The following is a 23,005-nucleotide window of genomic DNA, read 5'->3' as shown; positions in this document are numbered from 1 at the left end:
GTTTGGATTGCTTTATTATTTCAGTTTTAATGGTACTTTTATTCAATTGTTAATTCCTTTACTCTAACAATGTATTTTTGATGTACTTTTATTAAAACTAAAGTGTATTTAAGTTTTTTTGTTCAAAACATTAAAGAGAAAACTTTATTTTGACTTAATATCAAGAAAAATAAATTAATGCCCAATTATTATTAATCATAATTAAGTTCCTTTAAAAAGTTGTTAAAAATCGTTTCTCACAATATATCATACCTTACGATAAAAAAAAACTTATATTTATTGCCATAGAGTATTAGTGTAACTAATACAATTTCAAACTCTACACATACTATAAATAATAATAACAATGTATGGATACCATTACTCATTCTTAGGAAGGATAATATTTTTCCTCACATCATAAAAACTTTTCATATAATATAAATTTTCTAAACTTTTAGTCACTTGATACATTTAAGGCCTTTTTAAGAACTTTCAGGACAACTTTTTAAGGTCATACAAATTATGCTGTTCTCTCTATTTGTTTAATTGACTTAATCATATGATTTTGAAAAATAGCAAAAGGTTGCATGGCCCTGCATACAAGGTTAAAAAACAAAAATTAATAATATAAAATTTCTACTAAAAACTAACAAAAACTTAATAATTTTGTTAAATATCTTATGATTATTGTATACATACCTAGATTTAAAATCAGGAAGGATAATAATTTCTAACCTTCTATACCAACCTTTTCCATAAAACTCTACTTATAAAACTCATTCAGCTAGGATATAGTATATACTCAGATTACAATTAAACCAGGCAATAGCTCTTGCTTCACTGTCCACCATTTGGCCAAGAAGTAATCCAACTAAATATTTAAACTATATTGGATCTTTGGCAATATCACTGAAACCCTAATATAGTTCACCATTTAGTTCACGTTTGGATATGTTAAAAATCTGAAAATATAGCTTAAATCTACTGGGATTTTATAAAATAATTTTCAAGCAGAAACTAAAAAATAAATAAAAGAGTGTAGCTTTACATAAAAAAATATACTATGCAACAATATAATAACATATAGGACTATGTAAAAATATAATACTGTGTGAAAATATAATAAAATGTAGGACAAAATTAATTTTAAAAAAACTAGCAGTTTTGTAAAAAAATTACTAAAAATCTTGCAATTTATTCAATTATCAAAGAATTCATTTTAAAAATAAACTATTGTAAGGACGCAAGACGATGGCAGAAAAACACCATCATAAAGAGCTCAGTATTTTTAATCATACTTTTACATTAAACATTTAACAATAAGAGGTAATAACATAACATTATTTAACATAAAAAAAAAGAACTTGAAAGTTTTACTCAAATGAGTGGGAAAAAGGGAACCATGATGGTTCGCAGAGCTCGTCTTGCGTCATCTCCAATTAAGTCAGAATGAAGATTATTGTTACTGTTTTTGCGGAGCACCAGATGGGGTAGCGCCATCTGGTACTACGAATTAACTATACGTTACACCATGAATATTGTTAAATACATACCAAAGTAAAACATCATACAGGAAAGTAATTTTCACCACATTCTAGAAATTATGGCAAACAATAATAATAACAACAATTAATAATATCAAAGTTCCAGACGCTAATAAAAGCATGCATTGAGAAAGAAAATATTATAAAATTCTTAAAAATAAATAAATAACAAAACTGTATTTAAACCTATAACTTTCCCAGCTTCAGCCTGATGCAAAAATCACACGCAACATAAAATTAATTATTATTATATTTATATATAATAAAATCAATGATGAAAAATTTCAAACATTAATAAAAGGATGCACTGAAAAGAAAGATTATTACTTATTGAACAAAATATTGTAAACATACTGTTAAAAAAAGAAATTTATAAACAAATTGGTGGACAACATAGGTTACCTCCTGTATCAGCTTGTTGAACCACAGGAAATGCAGCACTAAAAGGTACTTCAGTGACAAAATTTGGAGCCATTGCTTGAGGCTGAACTGCTGAAAGATCTGAATTGTTAAAAAAAAAATAGATTAAGATAGATTACAGATTAAGATAGATATTAGTATGTGTATATAGCTAAGTTTATAATACCAGATTGTAAAATGGACAGAATCAACCATTTCTGATTCGGTCAACCATTAACAAAAGTTAGAGAACAGTTTTGATCCCTGTGGCAGGGTTCGTGATTTTTTAAAAAAAAATCGAAAGAATCAGATTTTTTTGATTTAAATCGGATTTTTTTGATTTAAAACAGATTTTTTGGATTTTTATTCAAATACACTGTAAGAACTTTAATTTATGATTAAAGAAAATTATAAATGTTTAATCGAATTAACTTAATATTAAAACTATATTGTAACAATATTTTAGAAACTCTAACTAAAATAATTTTTCATTATAATATATGGCTTTGAATGCATAGCAACCATTTAGAAACAAATGCATGATTAAAATTTAAAGACTAGATGAAATAGAGAATTTACAGAATACTTCAGGGGTCTGTCTGGGTTTTTCTGAGAGATTTTGCGAAAATTAAAAATTATATTAAAAAATCAACACAAATATAGTAAAAATATGGAGTTTCTTACGAGACACAAAAATAAAATTTTAAGTATTTTGTGTGATTATTCTATCATTTTTCCTAAAGTTGAATTTGTAAAGGTACCGTTAAACGGTAGTAAATTTGGCTTGGACAGACCCCTGTACTTTAACTATTAAAGCAAAGTTTCAGTTAGCAAGACATAACTTTAATTTAAAATTGTGATTTCTTTTTTTTTTTTTCTTTTGATTTTTAAAATGAAAAAATAAATGTAGCAGACTGTGTTTATAAATGTAGTCATTCATCAAAAAATAAATAACTATTTAATCTATATATTTTTATATTAAAATATTCATTTTTAAATCTATATCGAAATAGAGAAGTTAAGCTAAAAAAAATTAGAAAATCTATGTACTCATTGGAATTTTTTTTCACAAAATTTCTTTATAGAAAATCAGATAATTTCAAAGATACTGTAAACATATTATAAGAAAAAAATACCAGTTAATAACCCTACTGCATCAAATAGAGTTTGAAAGGGAAGAATGACACTATATTAAGAAAAAAACATCTGAATTCCCTTTTTTTTTTCTTTTTCTGTTTTTGGCATATTAGGGTAATTTCTTTTTAATATAACCTCAAGCCTCAGAAATATACATTTTCCACCAATAAAATATGATGTAGATTTTAATTCACGCTTTTTCATTCAAAAGGTAGAATTTTAATTAACATTATTTGTATTATTTTTTGAAAAAAATTCATGTTTATTAATTACTTTCTACAGCTATGCAAGTCTATATTAAGACAGCATTAAATGTTTACTTTAATCTGTACTTTCAATCTCAAGAATCAAAACATTTTTAAAAATGTAATTTCAAATGTGTTGGAATTCAACACACACCAAGAAAGTAATTTCGTTAACTAAAATTAATTAATGCAGCAATTTACTTAAATTAAATTTTAATACTAAGAAAAGAAAATAATAAAAGTATCAAAAATTTAAAACACTGTTTTTTGACTTTTAAAATCAATATATATAGATAAAAAAAATAGTTGATTTAAATCAATGATTTTTTAAAAAAAAAAATCATTTTATTTAAATCATGATTTAAATCGTGATTTAAATCAACGAACCCTGCCCTGTGGCAGACTTTTTTCGAGCTATCTGCGACAATTCTCTCTAATACTAATACCTTTCTGAAAGATATTTTTAATAGTAGCAAATACATATGTAATTAATTTAAAGTAACAGAAGCGCTTTCTGTTAACAAAAATAAAAAAATATTAAAAAAAAGCCTTCATGTATAGCATAGAACAGTATATATAGTTTTTTAATTATAAATCTAAGAATTTTTGTTTTAAATTATAAAAGAATACATGTTTAATATTCTTGGCTATATTCTTCTGTTCTACAAAATATTTGTAAAGTTAACCTTTTTCAAATTTTTGCTATTAGGAAATTACTTTTTTATAATATCCGTCTGAAATTCTAGCTAAAGCCAGTCATTGCAGAATTTTTTTATTCTCAAAAAAAAGTAGAAAAAAATGATGAGCCACTTTTTTCTCCTCCGATATGCGATAAAGACATTTTTTTAATACAATTCTGCAGAAAGGAAGAAAAAAAGTTTTCCTTTTCTGCGACTTTTAAGTTATTTTAGTTAAAATCCTAGACATTTTTCGAATTTTTCCAGATTGATAAAATTCTCTGACTTTTTCATGCTCTTTGGCTGCTCTATATACACAAATGGTAATTTTTGACATAATCACAATAAAGATGAAAGTATTTGAAGAAAAATCTAGCTGGCTTAAAAACAATCGTTGCCAATGCAACGTTTTCGGACGTTGGAGTTTGTTATTTGGGTTTCAAATATTGGATGTAGAGATTATGGTACTGGAAACTACAATCAAAATAGCTGTTTATTCACAGATTTTATTAAGGGTATAGTGTTTGTTAGTAATAATGGGCAATAACATATACATCTCTGCCTATACTTGGTAGTCTATACGGAGCAATATTTTTGACACGAGATAAAATTAAATTATTCAAACTTATTTCAGAGCTTCCAACATAAAAGTGAAAAAATCCAGTAAATTTCAGAACTCAACCGAAATTATACACAAAAAAAGCACACTATTTTCATACCATAGAATATGTAAGAAATGTTAGTCATTCTTTAAAAATGTATAAAACAAAAATAAATACAATACTGAGAAAAAAAAAGAAATTAAAATTTGGATTATTTGATAAACTCTGTACTTGCATACAATTAATTCCTTCTACTGATAAACCAGATATTAAAAAAAATCCACAATTGCAGTGTTGGTAGGCAGTTTATTTACGTCACACTAGAGCTGCACAATGGGCTATTGGTGACGGCTTGGGAAACATCCCTAATGATGATTCAAAAACATGCCATCGCAATTTAGATCCTCTGTAGAAGGGATAACTCCCCAGTTTTCACAGCCCGACAACCTGCGGGAGAAATAAAGAACTTAGGGGTAGAACAGTTTATGAGGACTGATACCGTACATCCTCGACACAATGGGCTATTGGCGACGGCCTGGGAAACGTCCCTAATGATAATTCAAAGACATGCCATCGCAATTTCGATCATCTGCAGAAGGCATGGCTCCCCTGTTTTTGTAGTCCGACGACCTGCGCATGAAATAAAGAACTTAGTAGTAGAACAGTTTATGAGGACTGATACAGCACACCCTTGGTCCCTTCACAGGCCAATCAAAGTGGTCACCTACCCGCTTACTGAACGTAGTCAGTTATGCTTGAATTTAGTGTTCTAATGAGAACCACGTCTTTATGATCAATCCACTATGTGAACAAGACTTAAAGAATGTACAATGGAACGCATAATTATAGTCGTTATTTTGCAACACAGATATGTTAAATATATACAGACAATGTTAAGATATTTGAATAGGACAAAAAGATTTTGTTCAAATACATTTCAACAGATGAATTAAAAGCACATAAGGAAAAAAAAACATTATACCTTCTTGTGGGTAAGGGACAGCCTGTATGAAACCTCCACCTAAAACTGGTTGATTCAGAGACATCAAATCAGATGAGGGCTTTTCTGAGTTCATTATTTCTTTTGGCTTGGCAGGGGGACTCACAGATACAGAAGGTGGCATGGGTCTGGGAACTTTGGGGATAGCATCGGGAGTCTGTTTGGCTAGTTCTTTCAACCTCTGCTCCTGGGGAATAGGTTTTTCAAAATTAATACATTCCAACATTAACGTATGAATCTATTCAATTTCATCATAGTACAGTCAAACCCCGATAGTAAACCTTCAAGGAACCAAAATTTCCGTTCACTATATCCGTTCCATAATTTTAACTGATGGTTCCAAACTCCCCCCCCCCCTTATAACACATTATTCAAATAAATGACGCATAAAATGAAATACAAAAATGACTGAAAAATAAAACGTAGTATCAAAAAATGTATTAACTTATATTTTTTATTACCTTTCGACTTGCATACAAAATAAATTAGTAATCTTTAGCTGATGAGCAATCCTCAACATCAGATATGGAAACACTTCCCAACTCTCCAATAATTTTTCCTGAATTTATTATAATCTGCTTTTTAAACCTGTATCATAAAAGTCGTCTCACCAACTTTCTTAGCAAATTCATAGACTTTGCCTTGAAGCATTTGTCCAGATACTGTAAGCTTGTGGCTTCTTTGAATGCTGAACCAATTCAATAATGGTATTCAATAATGAAGCAAATAAGAAAAAATGCTTATTGCTACATTCTGTGTTATAAATGGTTTTAAAAATCGGTACATGAAATCTTCATAATTAAAATATGAGGTTTTTAAATTTTTTCACTGAGATCTTTAAACATTCATTTTTTTTCTGCGGAATTCCTAGGAAAATCCACCACATTGCACTTTGGTCCAATGTTTCTTCATATGGTTTGCATGATTTCTTTCCTAAGAGTAATTTTTTTATTATCTTAATGGTTACTATCATTTTCTAACTCTAGATTATTCTTTAATTTTTATCAATGCTCTAACGAAGGATGGTTTAACTCATTCATCGCCACGGACAAGATATCTTGTCTTTGTTGCACTCTATCGTCCACTCTATGGACGAGATATCTTCGTTGCACTCAATAACACAAAATATTGTTCATTATTGCAATTGATTATTATTCTTTAAAATAAAATAAGCAAGTTTTAAAAGAAATTGCATTCATACTAAAATGTTTTTGTACAACCTTAACAAGTTTTATTAATAAAAATGCGCAATGTTAAAGAAACTATTAAAACTACTATTTGTTTTGCTACTTTTATGCACGAAAATTTAAACATTTCGATAACTTTTGTATAAAGAGAAAGAGGCACAGCTCTTTTATAGTATCCCTCTAGATCAGTATTCACTCTTTTTAGACTGACGGCACTTTAAAAATATCTGGCATTTTTAGATCATCCGAATTTAAAAACTTATAAAAATAAATAAAAAAAGTTAAAATTTGTTAAATGAATCAAAATTATTTTAGTTGATAAAAATTAGTACTTAAACAATAAAAAACAGATTTTTCAACTAAAAATACATTTTCTTTTAAAAAGATCACGGTGGTGATCCAGGCTGTCAGATTATCTCCCAATACATTAAAATTAGTTAATAAAGTAGTGAGATTGCAAAACAATTTAAGCATGTGTACAAAATATGAACACTTAATATATTTTAAAATCAAGACCCATGATTTTTAAAATGGGTCTTAACTACAAATAAAGAAAAAAAATACAGATATAACACATTTTCTGATCAAATCATAGAACACTTTCAAGCAAGCACAGAAATTAAAATAAATAATCCTATCTAAAGCAAGCATAAAATACTTAGGAGATGCTTAGGAGATATAGGAATACTTAGGAGATATACTCTTCTTAAAGAATTGAAGGAGATGTACTAACCAGGATAGTATTCCAATCTACAGATAAAGTATGAGCCTCTTCATGCGACTACAGGAGGAAGAAGAAGATATTATAGATAGGGATGCCAGTTTATGTAACAATCGCTTTATTTTTATAACTAGTAGATGCAGGAGTATGGTTCAGCGCACAACTAACAATGCAAGAGTAAATTTCACGGATTAAGTTTTATAACTAAATTATTACATGCGTACTCAATTATTACTTACGTAACTAACACAAAAGCTTGTTTAATTGTACATCTGATTATCCAATATCATTAAAATATTTTTTTATTCAGAACTTATACGATTCAGGGGTGATTGTGAGCCCAACTCAAAAATCCTGAAATTTTCTTGGGTGAAATCATTAATGAAGCATTTCAAAAAATTAATGTCTTAATAAATTTAATTCATTCATATTCTCAAAACATGAAATTCCAAATCAATTATAGGCAGACCAATTTAAATTAATAATTAAGTGTATGTTTAATTTTATCTCTAATCACTTTTATTATTCTACCAGAAAAAATATTTACAAATGAAAGAAATGCCAAGTATAAATTATAGTTCTAATACTTTTAAATAAAATATACAAGAATTTTTATACATTAATGCGATCAGTGATTCCTTAAAATTTCCAGAAACTTGGATTTCCAGAAACTTCCAGAACGCAATTGGCGAAAAATCTGGAAATCTAAATTTTTTCCGGAGCACAATCATCTCTGACCAATACTATATGCTTTTAAAATATAACCCTTTCCTCTATAATCTCTAATATCAATATTTTTTATTAGTTTATTATTTATAATATAAACCTTTAGGGAGAGTTGTTATCTATCAAAAGGTTTCTCAAGATTGAATTGAGTTAGCATGTCTCATATACTTGAGAATAGATGTTTAATAATTGTAGTGGTAATTACATCTCAAACCTATCTAATTATCGAATAATATGTTAACGTGTCTGACTGTGAAGTAAATGGTTCGGAATTCGAAACACGCTCAGCGTATAGATGTTTCTTTCTAGGTGTTATCCTTTGTTGTATGATGTGTGAAAGGGTAATGATGCTTCCCTCCATGACTAAGGTTCATAGGTGGCCACCAGGTAACATTAAATAAGCAACAATAAATAAGCAACATCTTTCGAGGTAAAAAATAAGAAGTTCAATGCCAGCCGTTAGTAAAAACATTGAGCAAAGTGTTGTATGATTGTAGCACAATCTGAGACAGAAATCTGATCCTGAATCTACAAGATAACAGCTCAGTGCTTTCATTTATTGATTCATTAAAGCTGAATATTTACTATAGACCTACATAACAATATTGTAATGTAATTTATAAATATGCAGAGCATGTAAAATAATATATAAAAATTCAAATAAGATAAATTAAAATGACTGAATACTAAGTTTTGTTAAGTTAAAAACTATAACAGGGTGCATAGCCAAATCTTTCAACAAAAAATAAGCACCTTTTAAGTACTTTTTAAGCACTCAAAAAATATTTGCAATCACTATTCTTTAACAAAAGGCAAAATAATTTTCAAAGACTTTACATGATAAAATAATCAAGAAATTTTTTGGTTCAATATCAGAGGGTGGAAAATGAAGGCTGAAATTGAGAATATCTTGCAAATTGCAGCAGAGCTGCACATGAGAGTGCAATAATCTCACTGAACCCAGCTCAGTAGACGCACATGCAGACTCGCAATCATTCCATGAAACATGTAAAATGATTGGCGCTTTCATACTCTACGGACCGAAGGTACGCCGAAATGCAATGGTTGAATAAATTGTAAAAACGTAGAATAGAACAATGTGAAAACCACACTTTTACATAATACGTGGTGAAAATCGACATGGTGAAGAAAAAAAAATCTCATTTTGGAAAAGGGAAAATTAATCACTTTTTAAAAGCACCTTAAAGGGCATTTAAAAATCAAAAATAAGCACCTTTAAGCACTTTTTAAAAATGCTATGCATCACATATAACTTTAACCTGCTTTTTTTTATTTGAGAATTTTACAAGATAAACACAGAAATTTTCATTCCATAAATTTAAGAAAAAGGATAGAGTGTAGTAGTATAATAACACAAATCATTTATTACTGTTTTTATCTTCTCAACAGTCAGATTCTCAATAACTAAAAGTGGCATTTTCAATGGAAAATTCAATTATTCAAATTTTAGTTTTTCGATTAAGAAAAATTGAGTTGATTTTTTAAGTACATCTCTAATTATTTACTCAAAGTCAATTTGATTTTTCATTTGAATCCCATTTTCAATAACTTTTTTTTTTTAACCAATCTGAAATATGGTAATAAGAAATGCCTGATAATTTACACCAACACTGATTAGAAAAAATCATTAATGGATACAAAGTTTGTAAAAATATTCATAAAATAACTATGAAAAAAACTACCACTCAGTAAATAATATAAAGGAGAAGATTTCTTGTGAGGTAAAGGAAATTCCAAAATAAATTTATATAATCTCCTTGAGTGTTAGAGTTGTTTAACTGTATAATCAAAGATAATATAAAACATGATATAGTTTCATTGAAAAAATAGCATTCATTTGGGTCGCGATATTATATTGCAAATGTTAACACTCATATAGGAGTGTTAACTTATGTTAAAATGAGTCTTGATGAAAAATGGCATATTTCTTTACTGTATTAAAAAAATTGATAAAAACCCAAACATGATAAGGGAAAAGTCAAGTAGCATACATAAATGATTGTGTATTCCATTTCTCACGAGAGATTATCAGCATTATTTTATTGATAGTTATTCAATTTTGATGATTGTAACTGAGAACCATGAAAGCTTTAAAAAACAATAATGTGCAGCGAAATTCACGCAAAAGACTTAAATGATCCAGTATTCATCGTTCTAGGAGAAAGTTAACAGTAGCGTTTTATTATCAGTTATTCAAGGAGACAATTTTAATGATTCTAATTGGTGTTCCGAAATGATGTAAATACAGTTAGAGTTGCCTCTCAAATCAGGAAAAAAAATTCTTTGTATTTTCTCTGAACATATTATATGCAAGATAGTAAGAGGAAACATAATTACTGTGCTCTTGTGCAAGCTATATTGGACTAACTATACCAGTTTTAATTGATGGGAAAACTTAGAGAAAGAAAAGGAACATACTTAAACAAGTAATTATAAAAAAAAACTTTAAAGTCAATTCCTACTTAGATCAGAAGAAGAAAAATTTTATTTTAGTTACTTTTTATTATATAATTACAATTTTTTCTCCCACGAAAACTAAAATTAATTAATTAAATTTAATTAATAAATTAATATTTGAAAAAACTGCATTCACATCGAGTGCCTTTTCACTACAAGTTTAAAAAAAAATGTATTTGAATTTGAGTGTATGAATAAAAAGTATTTTATTAACGATTGAACATTTGAACAAGATATAGGGAGAGTATGAACTAATAAGTAGGAATTGGAAGAGAAAAAAAGGCGCATGGTATCGGACAACTATTAAAGTATAAATTTGGTGATGTGGACCACACTTGTTACCAGGAAATGTTATTTATTGAATTGATCGTACACAGTGAATATAAAATAATTAAGCATTTAAATGTACTCGATAAACTATTTTTTTGTTCAAATAGAGCTATAAGTTAGAAATTATCACTGATTTTATTTTTAAAATCGGTAAAAAAATGTATTTGAACTTGAGTGGATAAATAAAAAGTATTTTATAAATTATTTAAAAATTGAACGAGATATAGGGAGAGTATGAACTTACAGTTGAAATTGACAAAAAAAAAACCAGCTGAAAATACTTCAATAATGCTGCAGTAAATTAAACAATTTAGTATAGTTGAAATATCCTTAAGAGTGGTCACCATTTTTTAAAAGACGAAAATAAGAAACAAAATTCCCTGTTATTTTAGGTGATTTTTAAATTCCCTGTATTTTCCCGGTTTTCTCTGTGGAGTGAGAATCCTGGCAATGAAGTGAAGCAAGAGTCATGCAGGATGCATAAATAAGTCAGCAGTCCTTTGAGACGATTTTAATGATTATTAATAGGCATTCCCAAATGCTCAAAACATGAAATGCAGCCAGATTCATGCAACTTTTACAAGTGATTATACAACCTTCAATTGATTCATGATGGCATCTTCTTCTTCAACAGCCCTCCTCATACTCTCATCCACTGTCAGGCCATTCAGCTCGTGAGAGATTTCATGTGCACTGCTTGCTAAAGCAGAACTAGTAGAGCTCAGAGCAGACACTGCACACTACCATGAATTTGTCCTAAAAGGTTAATGAAATTTCTTAAACTATGTAATATTTTTTCTTTGTGTAAATAATCAAAGCTTATGAACTAATAATATAATATTTATAATTTAAAGAGTACATTTTTTTAAAATCATAAATAATAAAAAAAAATGATGCAGGGGGAGAAACTACATAAATGATAAGACCAGTAGCCAGATTTTTCAACAAAAAATAAGCACCTTTTAAGCACTCAAAAAATTTTTTTTAATCACTTTCCAAAAAAAGAAAAAAATTATAATTAGCATCTGTGCAGTAATAAAAAAGATTTTTTTCTATTGTTCAAAGTTCTTAATTTATAAACTAGAAAAAAATTCAAAATCATCAAAAATCAATAAAATTCAAAAACATTTTCAAAAACTTTACATAATCATGATTAGGACTGGGCTAGAAATCGATATATCGCGACATATCGATTTAACGCCTGTATCGACAGGCCGATACAGCGGTGTTAAAGAGTACAATATGATCATTTATGGGTAAGTTATTTTTAGTCGTTTATTAGTTACGTATATATTGAAAGCACTAGCATATTTCTCAAAAAAAATTTTTATTACAAAGTAAAGCATTATTTTAACATGAATCTTACTATACAAAAAGAATTCATCGGGATATACATATTAAAAAAATAGAATAATATGTATATCTTCAAGAAAACTTTCAGGTATTTAAGATATATTTTGTATAGCAATTTAATTATAATAATATTAAAATTAAAATTGAATTTCAATGAATTTTCACTAATATTCAATTATAAAGTGAAGTTTAGAGACTAATACAATATCAAAGACTTTTTATGACTGACACCAAATTGTATATAATAATAAAAAAAGACAAATTTAGTATTATACGTTCAAACAAATATGTAGTTACTTGGCAACTGTTTGAATTTTTTTTTTCCTTCCAAATGTGTAAGGTGATTTTCCATTTCTTCTAGCAAAGTACACGGAGCCTAAAAACAAAGTAAATTGTTGTAATGCATAGTATAGTTTAAATTTAACTATTAATCATAGGGTGGGCTCAAACACTCAGAAAAAAAAATTCCATGATTTTTTCGAATCTGATTATATCAAAATTCCTTTCCTTTCTGTAACTGATGAAATGAATTGGATAATTAATTTTCAGTTTTGCTCATTCATATGCATAAAGCAAAAATTATGAAATAAGTTTACTTGCTATTGAAAATAAACAGTATTTTAAAAATGAGAAGGACAAAACTAAATAAACATATATAACACGATTACTTTGTTGTGGCTCAGGGGAGAGAGCGCTTGTTTCCCAAAGAGGTTAGCTGGGTACGAATCCCACATAGCGATGGTTGGAATTCTGAATTTGGGCTCATGCCAAACACACCGATGACGTTAAATATCCTGGATGGTAGATAGGTTAAAGTCCCCTTGCCGTTAGGCTAACCATGGGAGGTTTCTGTGGCTTCCTCTCCATGTAACACAAATGCGGGTTAGTTCCATCAAAATAACTGATCTAGGAATTCATTTGTCTTCTGGATTGGGTTCAAAATTACAAGGATAAGGAGTTTAACATAGGTAGTCTTAAACTCAAAATTGGGTCGGCTGTTGAACGACAATTCAAATAAAATAAGAAAAAAGCGAAGAAAACTTATAGTGAAATGTTGCAATTTAGAAAGCATTACTGCTCATGTGTTTAAAGCGGATTTTGCTATTTAAATTTCATTTTAGGAACATTTTACAGTTCAATTGATTTAAAGCATAGCATTACGACTTACCTTGGTTAGATCAGGTATACTGCCCTTATCAATGCCAACACTCTGTAAAATAAACATTTAAAAATTCCATCAAAATTTTGCGAAAACAGAAAAATTGCAAAAAAGATTTTTAAAAAAAAGAAATTTGAGAAATTAAAATAAAGAAATATATAATTCAATATAAATATAATATTTAATAAAAAAAAAATTATAATTAACAGAAGTAGCATTATTAAATATTCTTCAACTACTGGCTACACTCTTTCTGAAAGACAAACAAGTATATGCTTTGTGGCTGGTTGAGCACGGAATTAGGTTGAGGGTTCGATCCCCGCCGGCAAAAGACTACTTGGGTGGTAAATGGTGACAGACGGATGTTAAATCTGTCGGGTCACAAAGTCCTCCATGTTTCCATAACTAGTCATACCTCTGGGGGAACTGATCCAGGAGTTTCCTTGTCTTCTGGATTGGTTCAAAATTATAAGGCAACGGAGTTGAACATTACTAGTCCTAAACCCAAAATTAGGTGGGCTGCTCAACGACAGCTATAAAATAAAATAATATTGTACTTGTTCTCAAAGAAGGCAAAATTTCTCAAAGTATTTGATCAAAGAGTTCACTTGTCTTTTTAGATTGGGTTCAAAATTTTAAGGCTATGGAGTTGAACATGAATAGTTGTAAACCCAAAAAATTGAGTTAGCTGTTCAGCGACAGTTATAAAATAAAATAATTTTTTAAAGAGCTGTGGTGGCTCAGGGGATAGAGTGTTCGCCTCCCAATAAGGTGAACCAGGCCAGTGATGGCCGGTCAATAGGCATTTTGCACCCGGTGCAACAACCACAGAGCTGACGTAAAACATTCTCAGTGTTAAACGGATCATGGGTTTGAGTTCACTTATCGTCTCGCTACCTGAGAGTAGTTATCCTTCTCATGTAACGTAAATGCAGGTTAGTTCCATCAAAAAGTCCTTCACGAAGGCAAATTTCTGGCAATACTCTGGATTGGGTACAAAATTACAAGGCTATGTAATTATAGTCAGGGGTCTGTCCAGGCCGAATTTGCTACCGTTTAGCGGTACCTTCACAAATTCAATTTTATTTAAAACGGTAGTTTCATAAATTCAACTTTAGGAAAAACGGTAGCTTCACAAAATACTTTTCCTTAAAATTTTGTTTTTGTATCCGTTAAGAAACATTAAATCTATATTTTTACCATGTTTTTGTGTTGATATTTTAATATAGTTTTTAATTTTTCACAAATTATGTCTAAATTTTCACAAAATAGGTACTTTTCAGAAAAACCTAGACAGACCCCCGATAGTTCAATGACTATTTTAAAAAAATATTGTAATAAATTAAAAAATGTCTTTAAAATGTTAGTTATTTTTCCTAAATAAAAAAAATTTATTATGCAATTAAAAAAATTATCATTCATTTACATAGTGAAAATACAAAACCTTTAGATTGGGTATAAAAATGAAGAAAAAATTTTATCCTTTCATTTTTCACCTTGTTAGAAAGACTTAACAAAATGGACTTAAGATCAATGGTTTGAGAAACATCCCTGAGAATGATCTAAAGGCATGCCATCGCAACTTTGATCTTCTGCTTTGGTAGCCAGACAACCTGCATGCAAAGTTCATTACTTTACAGTAGAAAAGTCTAACAAGGACTGATACCGCACACCCTCGGTCCCTACGCAGGTTGATCAAAGTGGTCACCCACCCTCTTACTGACCGCAGCCGGTGATGCTTAACTTCAGTGTTCTGCTGGGATTCACGTCTTTACAATCACTGAGGGAGAATTTTATTTTTGACACACTAATATTATAAGTGAAGTGAGATAATTTATGTGACCGGGAACGTCACCAACTTCTATTATTACCGACGTGTGGGATAGAAATCAGAGTTCCTTTTTTTTCTTCAGAGCAGCATTTTTGAAGCATGAACAGTGATGACCAACTAACATTTAAATTGAAGTTCATTTGGCAAATACTCTTAAGTTTTTGTGAGTCTGCTGATGTTATGGATAGATCAATAAATAATAAAAATCTTTTGTTCAGTTCTGACAGTTTGGAAGGCTCTTCAAAAATAAAATGTACTAACCAGGAGAGTTTTCCAATCTACACATAAAATATGAGCATCTTCATTCGACTACAGAAGAGATTATTTCTACTAAGCATGCAAAAAGAGAATGAAACAGGGATGCATTCACAATAAAAATTACTAAATTATCACAACAGGAATTGGCATAACCTTTTATAGGGAAAAATATCTCAGTTTCTAGAAGTAGCAATCATTTCAGTTTTTGTACCTATAATATTAACTTCATTCTTTCCATAGGCAAAATGGATCATATTGATTTGTCCCTTACATTTAAATGTATAATGTTTATAAATTTATTTATTTACATACTTAATATATTATTTACAAAGTGAGTTAGTAGGGGAAGCTAATAGGGAAAATATTTATAAACTTGTCAAAGTTTATAAATATTTTCCCTACATTATATATCCAGGGGTGATTGTGAGCCCAACTCTAAATTCCTGAAATTTTTTTGAGTAAAATCATTAATGACTCATTTCTAAAAATTTATGTCTTTATAAATTTAAATCATTCATATTTTCAAAACATGAAATTCTCAATAAATTATATACACATAATTTAAATGAATAATTATGTATAAGTTTACTTTTATCTTTAACCATATTTATTATTCTAACAGAAAAAATATTTACAAATGAAAGCGATGCCAAGTATAAATTATAGTTCTAATATTTCTAAATAAAATATACAAGAAATTTTATACATAAATGTGATTGATGATTTCTAGAAACTTCAGGACCCTGGACTTCTGGAAACTACTGAATCGCGTAAAAACATAACTTTTAAAACATTACAAATGTGTAAAAACATTACTTTTTCCAAAATTTGCAAACTTTACAAGGAACTTAAAATTACCAGCTAGCAAATTAACCAAACATAAAAAGTGTAAGCCAAATTTTAAAAGTCTCCATCAAAGGAGCAAGTTTTACCTCACTATATTGCATGATCCAGCAATGAACGTAATCTGTATTTTAATTTTTTCCTCCTTCTTATTGTTTATGTTATCTGGCCTTAGTTCTAATTAGATATTTTACATAATTAAGGTAAATTACTATTATCAATTAAAATAAACATGATTTGTTGTAGAAAAATTCATATTGATATAATTTTAAAGATCAAGGCAAATATTAATTTTTCTTTTTGACAGAAAAAATCGTTCGTGAATACTTTCGCCAAAACACGATTTTCTTCCGTCGAATTAACGATTTTATTGAATTTGGAGACGTGGCAAATGCTTAGTGCGGGCTCCGATAATGATAAGCCACATTTTCAATCTGTTCAGGTGGGCAGTTTTTAAAAGCATTTTTTATGTAAAACAGCACAATTTACATGTACTTTGAACTGTTATTCAACTAGAAAGTTTATGAAACACTTATCTGGAAAAAATATTAAGGGTAAGTTTGAAGTAAAAATATCCCCTTTTCAAAAAGTGTGTGATAAACCCCTCAATTGTGAACCTATGAGTGCGCAACACACAGTTGAAGATGGCAGGAATAGAGAATATTAGGAATATTTAAAAGTAAATTTGTTGCATATGAGTACAATAATCAAATCAGTACAAACGAAATATTAGCAGGTACATTTAAAGGCAAATCAACTAGTAGACAGAAATGAACCAGGGTTGTTGCATTCAAGGTAATGCTGTAGAATGATTTTACACTTAAAGTTGAAAACAAATTGTGTGTTACAGATGGCAACTTAATAATAATAATGTAGTAAAATATTTTATTACGAAAATTTTATTACTTCAGCTACTTTCAAAAAGTCTGGCACCTTGTCCATGGCTATAATAAATTTCTTGTTCTTGGCTAATAAATTTCTAAGGCCTCTTTACAATGCTTTTTATTCATGGTGAAGTACTTTTCTAAGGAAAGAATACAAAATATTACTTGTAACATAATTTATAACAAATCTTAATGCACTCATTTGAAAAATTACACACAATTTTTTTTTTTAATAATGCAATCTATTTAATTTTAAATTATACATAAATTACATATTATTTGCTCATTTTTTTTAGGAAAAAAGCTTAACTAATATAGCTCAAGGTTGCAGGATTCATTAAAATTGAAATATTCTTATCTGTATACATTAAAAAAATTGGGAGTTGCCATATGACATGAATTATTCAAATTGCTTTTCTTAACAAATTGTTTTATTTGGAAAACTTACATTTGATTTAAGATAAACTATTCAGACTTTCCTTATGGTCCAAGAAAATGAAAAACATTTAATAGTTTGTAATGTTTCGAGAGCTCAAAAATTTCTTAAATTTAGCATGAAAATTAAAAGTTCTCATTTCTAAATTAAAGATGGAAAAAATTGTAATCAATACATACCAAACAAATTGATAACTCCATCATTGTATGCTGCAAACAACTGAATCAGATCTCTGTAAAGCAGCATAAAACAGGAATTCATAACCCCATTGCTTAAATCATCTGGGTTACACTGTTAAAAAAAAGTAATTTTTTAAAAAAATGATTTTTTTGTGAATTTGGAATAAATAAGAATGTTAAAGCTGAATACATATAGAAATATAAATAAATTTTAATGTGAGCCTTAGGCTTTGTTACAGAAGCAATTAGATAAAACAATTTTTAAACCTGTAACAAAAGGGAGTGGACAGTCACAAATTATACATTAAAAAACTTCATTTACTATTCTATTTTTTATTTTATTTACTTCATAACTTTTGTACAATTTATATTTTATTTTGATTTGGCTATTCTAACTGTAACTTTATCTTCATTTATTTTTCTTATTTGTGAACATCTCTTTATTATGTCTCAGTTTGTGTACTTTTAAGTCATTATTAAGACTTACTTTGTGATTGTTTGCCATTTATTTTTCTTTGCATTTACATTAAATTTTTCTAATTGCATTTTCTTATTTGATTTTCCATTATATGGGCCTCAGGGCACCGTTAGTTTTTGGTTCCACCACTAACAAATGAAAGGCTCCTGTGTTTTAGCAGGCCCTAATGAAGTACTGTCCTGCTAACACACATATCTTAAATTTTTATAATTTTTGCTGTTTTCTGCTAGAATTGTTTTTCTGACTTTATAAATTAAAATGAAAAAAAATTTCGATTTATAGCTGTTGTAAGCACTTTGCTATTTTGATTTATTATTTTAAATGTTACTTACTTTTTTTTTCTTGTGAATTTGTAAATTAGTTTCGTTCTTTGATTAGAATAGTACGATCTGTAACAGAGTTCCCATGCTTTAGAAATTTATGTTATGCTTTTGTTAAGTGAAATTTGGCATGAATTTCTGTGTGAAATTCAAATAAAAAAGGATATCGCTGCCTTCTCTAAAAGTTAAGTGGCTGTAAAAATCAATTCAAGGTCATTTCCCCCATAAAACACATTAACAAGTTTGAAATATTCTGGGAAATAGGGATAGTGGATTTCAAAGAAGAGTTTGTTAAACAGAAAATTCACTTGGCAATTTGGAAGTTATTTTACAAAGAAATTTCCAAAATATTCTTGGTTCCTCAAAATAATAATAATAATAGCAAAACAGAGAAATTCACAAACTGGGAGTTTGTTAAATAGAAGTTCAACTGTATGTCTAATAAAAATATTTCATCTTAGTATCCCCCTTGTTTTGCCATAACCACAATTTTTGAAGTACCTACCCAAGCTTGATATATGGTCCCACACTTCAATTTTTTATCTTTTTAAAATGAAAATTTTACTTTCAATACTAATTGAAAATTTGAAAAAGATATAGGGAGAGTGCGAACTAAAAATAGGAATTAAAAAACGGTCAACTTACACTTATTAACAAGTAAATAACATTTTATACAATAATAAGATTATTATATGTAAATATAGGGTGTCAAAAAAGTATGAATACCATCAAATCAAACATTTAAAAATACACGAGAGAAATATTTATAAAAGACACATTCAATGAAATTCAACTTGATCTCCTAGGACTGGGGAAAGGTAACTTCAATATTTTAAATGAAAAAACCCATTTTTGTTGTTGTTGCAGATTTAGATTTTCCAGAAAAAATGTACCCCCATTCAGGTTCACAGTTGCCATTGCAACCGTTAAATGAAAATAGTATACACATTGCTTAAGAATGAAAAAATTCATGCCTTTTTGAAAAATAAAAATTACTGCACTTGACAATTATCAAACAAAGAAAGTTAACGAAATATATAAAAATTAAGTTACTACTTGCATCAAAATCAAGCAAGGCATCTATCTGCTCATGAAGCACAGGAAGTGTTTTTAGGAGCTGAAAATAAGAAAAATATCAAAATAATATACTCCAAACATACAAATTTAAGAAATCAGGAATGATGCTATAAAATGCTATTAAATTAAGTGTTTTAATTTTAAATCAGATAATAAACCGTGTATAACAATATAAAGCTCAAACAGCGTGCATAGCCAAATCTTTCAACAAAAAATAAGCACCTTTTAAGCACTTAAAAAATATTTTTTAAGCACTATATACATTAACAAAATGCAAAATAATTTTCAAAGACTTTACATGATCATGACAAAATAACTAGTTTCTGACAAAGATCTATTTTTCTTGATTACATTAGCCACAATAAAAAGATCAGAGAAATATTCAGTTGGATTTCAGAGGGAGGAAAATGAAGTTAGAAATTGAGATCTATTGTAAAATGCAACGGAGTTGCTCATGATAGTGCAAGAATAATTCCCACTGAATGCAGCTCAGTATATGCACATGCGGACCCGTAAGCATTGCATCAAATATGCAAAATGATTGGTGCTTTCATATACTACGAAACAACGGTACACCAAAATCCATTGCGATTGAATGATTTCTGAAAAGGATGAATACTTAATATCAATACTTAATCCGCCTCAATTCAGTAAAATATTATATTCATTGCACATAAAAAATCATAAGATATAAATTAGCAACATTAGAACAAAATATATCTTCTTTAATTCTTAATATTAATAAGTTCTAAAATATGTAATTTTTATATACTATACTGCCTAGGAAAAAGGCTATAATTTCACTATCAATATAATCACAAATGCATCTCGACAGAAAATACAAATTCAAGAAATAGGATGCATTTCGTTATGCCTAAATTCTAGAGCTCAAAATATCCTTAAAGGAATAGTTAGTTGGAAAATTTCGAAAAATATAACATTAAATTTTTTAAAATCTCTGGCCAAAGTACCAGTGTGTATGACAATGAGGAATTTGTAGGGGAAAAAAAACTCAATATTGAATGACTGTGATGAAAAAAATACAGGTCATCTGCTACATTTTAGATTTTTTCAAATTCATGACTTTCCATGACTAATTAAAGTAATTTTTCCTGATTTAACGAAGTTACTATTTTCTCCAACAAAAACACATCAATAAATTTAAAAAAGCATTATAACAACATTAATTGAAATTATAGGTATAACCAAAACTGTTATACTCTGTATCTTCATATTTATAGATTTCATATTTAAAAAACAGTAATAAAAGAGTTGAATCAATAAAGTAGCTAAAAAAAATTTTAAAAAAATACAAAAGCAAAAAGAAAAAAGAAAAATTCTTTTTTATTATAGAATTAAATTATATTCTAGAGATACTTTTCTCATTTATCTGAAAGGAAAGGAATACTCCTGATTTTTCTGTTCTCATTTTGGAATAAAAAAATTCCACAATGACTACAACAAAATTCCACAAAAATAGTTGCAAATAGTCTCATTTTAAGAGCCTGTGGCAACCCTGCATCTGTTTCTACTTATACAGTCGACCTTTGATTTAATAGTCCTGTTGTCCGAATAAAAACAAACATCACAACACAAGACTAAAATAATCATCAGGTTTTGGAGACTTCCAGGGCAAGGCATGTAAGAAACAAAAATGTTATCACAATAGGAAACCAAATAGATATCTAATTTTATTTCAAAACTCAGGCGAGTTCAAAACCCCTTTACTGTCTCGGCAATTGTAGTTTGGGCGAACAGGTTTTAGTATGGAAATATAACCTTGGCACAACTAGATTGTGACAATTAGTTGTACTTTAACAGGAGAATTGCAGCATCAAATGAAACACTGCATAAATCTAAACGTGAATAATTATCTTGAAATTCAATTCTTTTATTACACTGTACACAAAAAGTAATCAAAATACTTTTATCTTTCTTTTATATGTAATTCAGTAGTTTGATTGTCTTAATACTAAACAAAAGCTTGCTAACATATTTTAAATGCTTACAGAGGTAAAAATCAAGAAAATTTAGTTATTGCTCAGAGGAACCAGCAAAGGCAAAGATATTACAGGAATATTTCCACATTGTTACCTGTCGCAACAACAACAATGGCCAAGGTGCCAAATAGATATTAAACTTGCAATTAAAAAAAAAAAAACACCTGTACATGTTTATTCAGGAGTGGCTACAAGTTATACTTTTCGAGTTGGTCCCTTTCTGCTATGTTTTTCTTTTTTTTGGCTTCTAGCAGGCCACTGCCCAGAAATTGCCACGACATGATTTTGCCACAGATCAAGACACGGAAATATCCCTGACATTACTAGTCCATAGATATTTTCACTAGTTCATTTACATGTCTTTAAGATGTACAACAGATTTTTTTAAACAGATTTTTCTTTTTAAATCAATTTTAAGGAAAAATTTCAACTAAAAGAATGTATTGTCAAAATTATGAAATGTCCTCTATTGTGACGAAAACACAGACTAATACATAAAACCGAAATCCAAAACAGAAAAACCTCATCAGTGGCACAACTAACAATTATGTTAGGTTAGTTCGAGTACAATTTTAGCGGTCTAGAACCAACAGACCATTTGGAACCCTGTAACTACTGTTTAATTGTTATAATACTGTATTAGACATGCAAATAGGGAAATAAAAAATTATCAGCATAATTCTCATAGAAATAATCACGATAAATACAGTTCACAATGAAAAAAAAATACAAAACTAAACATATTAATAACATATTGACTGCAGTGCGTACACAATTTAATAATTTTAACTCTCAATAGATATAACTTTTATATACAGTACTCAGTCACTTACAATCTAAGTGTTTTTTCTTTGGTCCTATAATTTCGTCAGTAGTAGCTTTACAAACAACTTTTTCTACATTTTGTCCATAAATAGTATGCTTTGCAGCCACAAGTCTATCATGCAAAGTCTGTCATGTTAGTGCAAGTTTGTAAAGATATATATATTTTTTTATTTTCAAGTTAAACAAATCATTCGTAATTATTTTTTTAAAATTGTTAGCAGGGATTGTGATTGTTAGACTAAATGATAATTTCGATTAAATAAACCCCAACAATCAGCAATAGTTATGTTTTCACGGTTCTCACATCAACATTCTTCTGCTCTTGTTTGCCAAG

At 28.7% G+C, this 23,005-nt stretch overlaps 2 protein-coding genes across 7 annotated transcripts; both read right to left on the bottom strand.

Annotated features, from left to right (window-relative positions):
* Positions 1–1,864: 1,864 nt before the first annotated feature.
* LOC147806789 (uncharacterized) lies at positions 1,865–11,752 on the bottom strand. 6 transcript variants are annotated; one of them, XM_087167205.1, is made up of 4 exons: positions 11,625–11,697; positions 7,507–7,554; positions 5,569–5,773; positions 1,865–2,018 (listed from the first exon to the last, which is right to left on the bottom strand). In XM_087167205.1, exons 1-4 carry the CDS (start codon positions 11,670–11,672, stop codon positions 1,897–1,899), a joined length of 423 nt encoding a protein of 140 aa, XP_087023331.1. In that variant the 5' UTR covers positions 11,673–11,697; the 3' UTR covers positions 1,865–1,896. The 6 variants fall into 6 exon arrangements, with proteins under 6 accessions (XP_087023331.1, XP_087023332.1, XP_087023330.1 ...); XM_087167206.1 differs by having other exon boundaries at positions 1,868–2,015; XM_087167204.1 differs by having other exon boundaries at positions 1,878–2,027; positions 5,569–5,767; positions 11,625–11,701.
* LOC147806788 (phosphatidylinositol-binding clathrin assembly protein LAP-like) lies at positions 11,524–22,997 on the bottom strand. The gene is made up of 7 exons (XM_087167209.1): positions 22,680–22,997; positions 19,830–19,886; positions 17,972–18,083; positions 17,379–17,496; positions 13,550–13,591; positions 12,679–12,757; positions 11,524–11,784 (listed from the first exon to the last, which is right to left on the bottom strand). Exons 4-7 carry the CDS (start codon positions 17,412–17,414, stop codon positions 11,750–11,752), a joined length of 192 nt encoding a protein of 63 aa, XP_087023335.1. The 5' UTR covers positions 17,415–17,496; positions 17,972–18,083; positions 19,830–19,886; positions 22,680–22,997; the 3' UTR covers positions 11,524–11,749.
* Positions 22,998–23,005: the final 8 nt, after the last annotated feature.

This window comes from Parasteatoda tepidariorum, chromosome 7, assembly GCF_982258835.1.
Source record: "Parasteatoda tepidariorum strain Cologne lab strain chromosome 7, Ptep-v5.0, whole genome shotgun sequence".
In the NCBI taxonomy this organism is placed as follows: domain Eukaryota; kingdom Metazoa; phylum Arthropoda; class Arachnida; order Araneae; family Theridiidae; genus Parasteatoda; species Parasteatoda tepidariorum.
The sequence above is the reverse complement of the archived record's forward strand: the minus strand, read 5'-3'. Positions and strand labels throughout refer to the sequence as shown.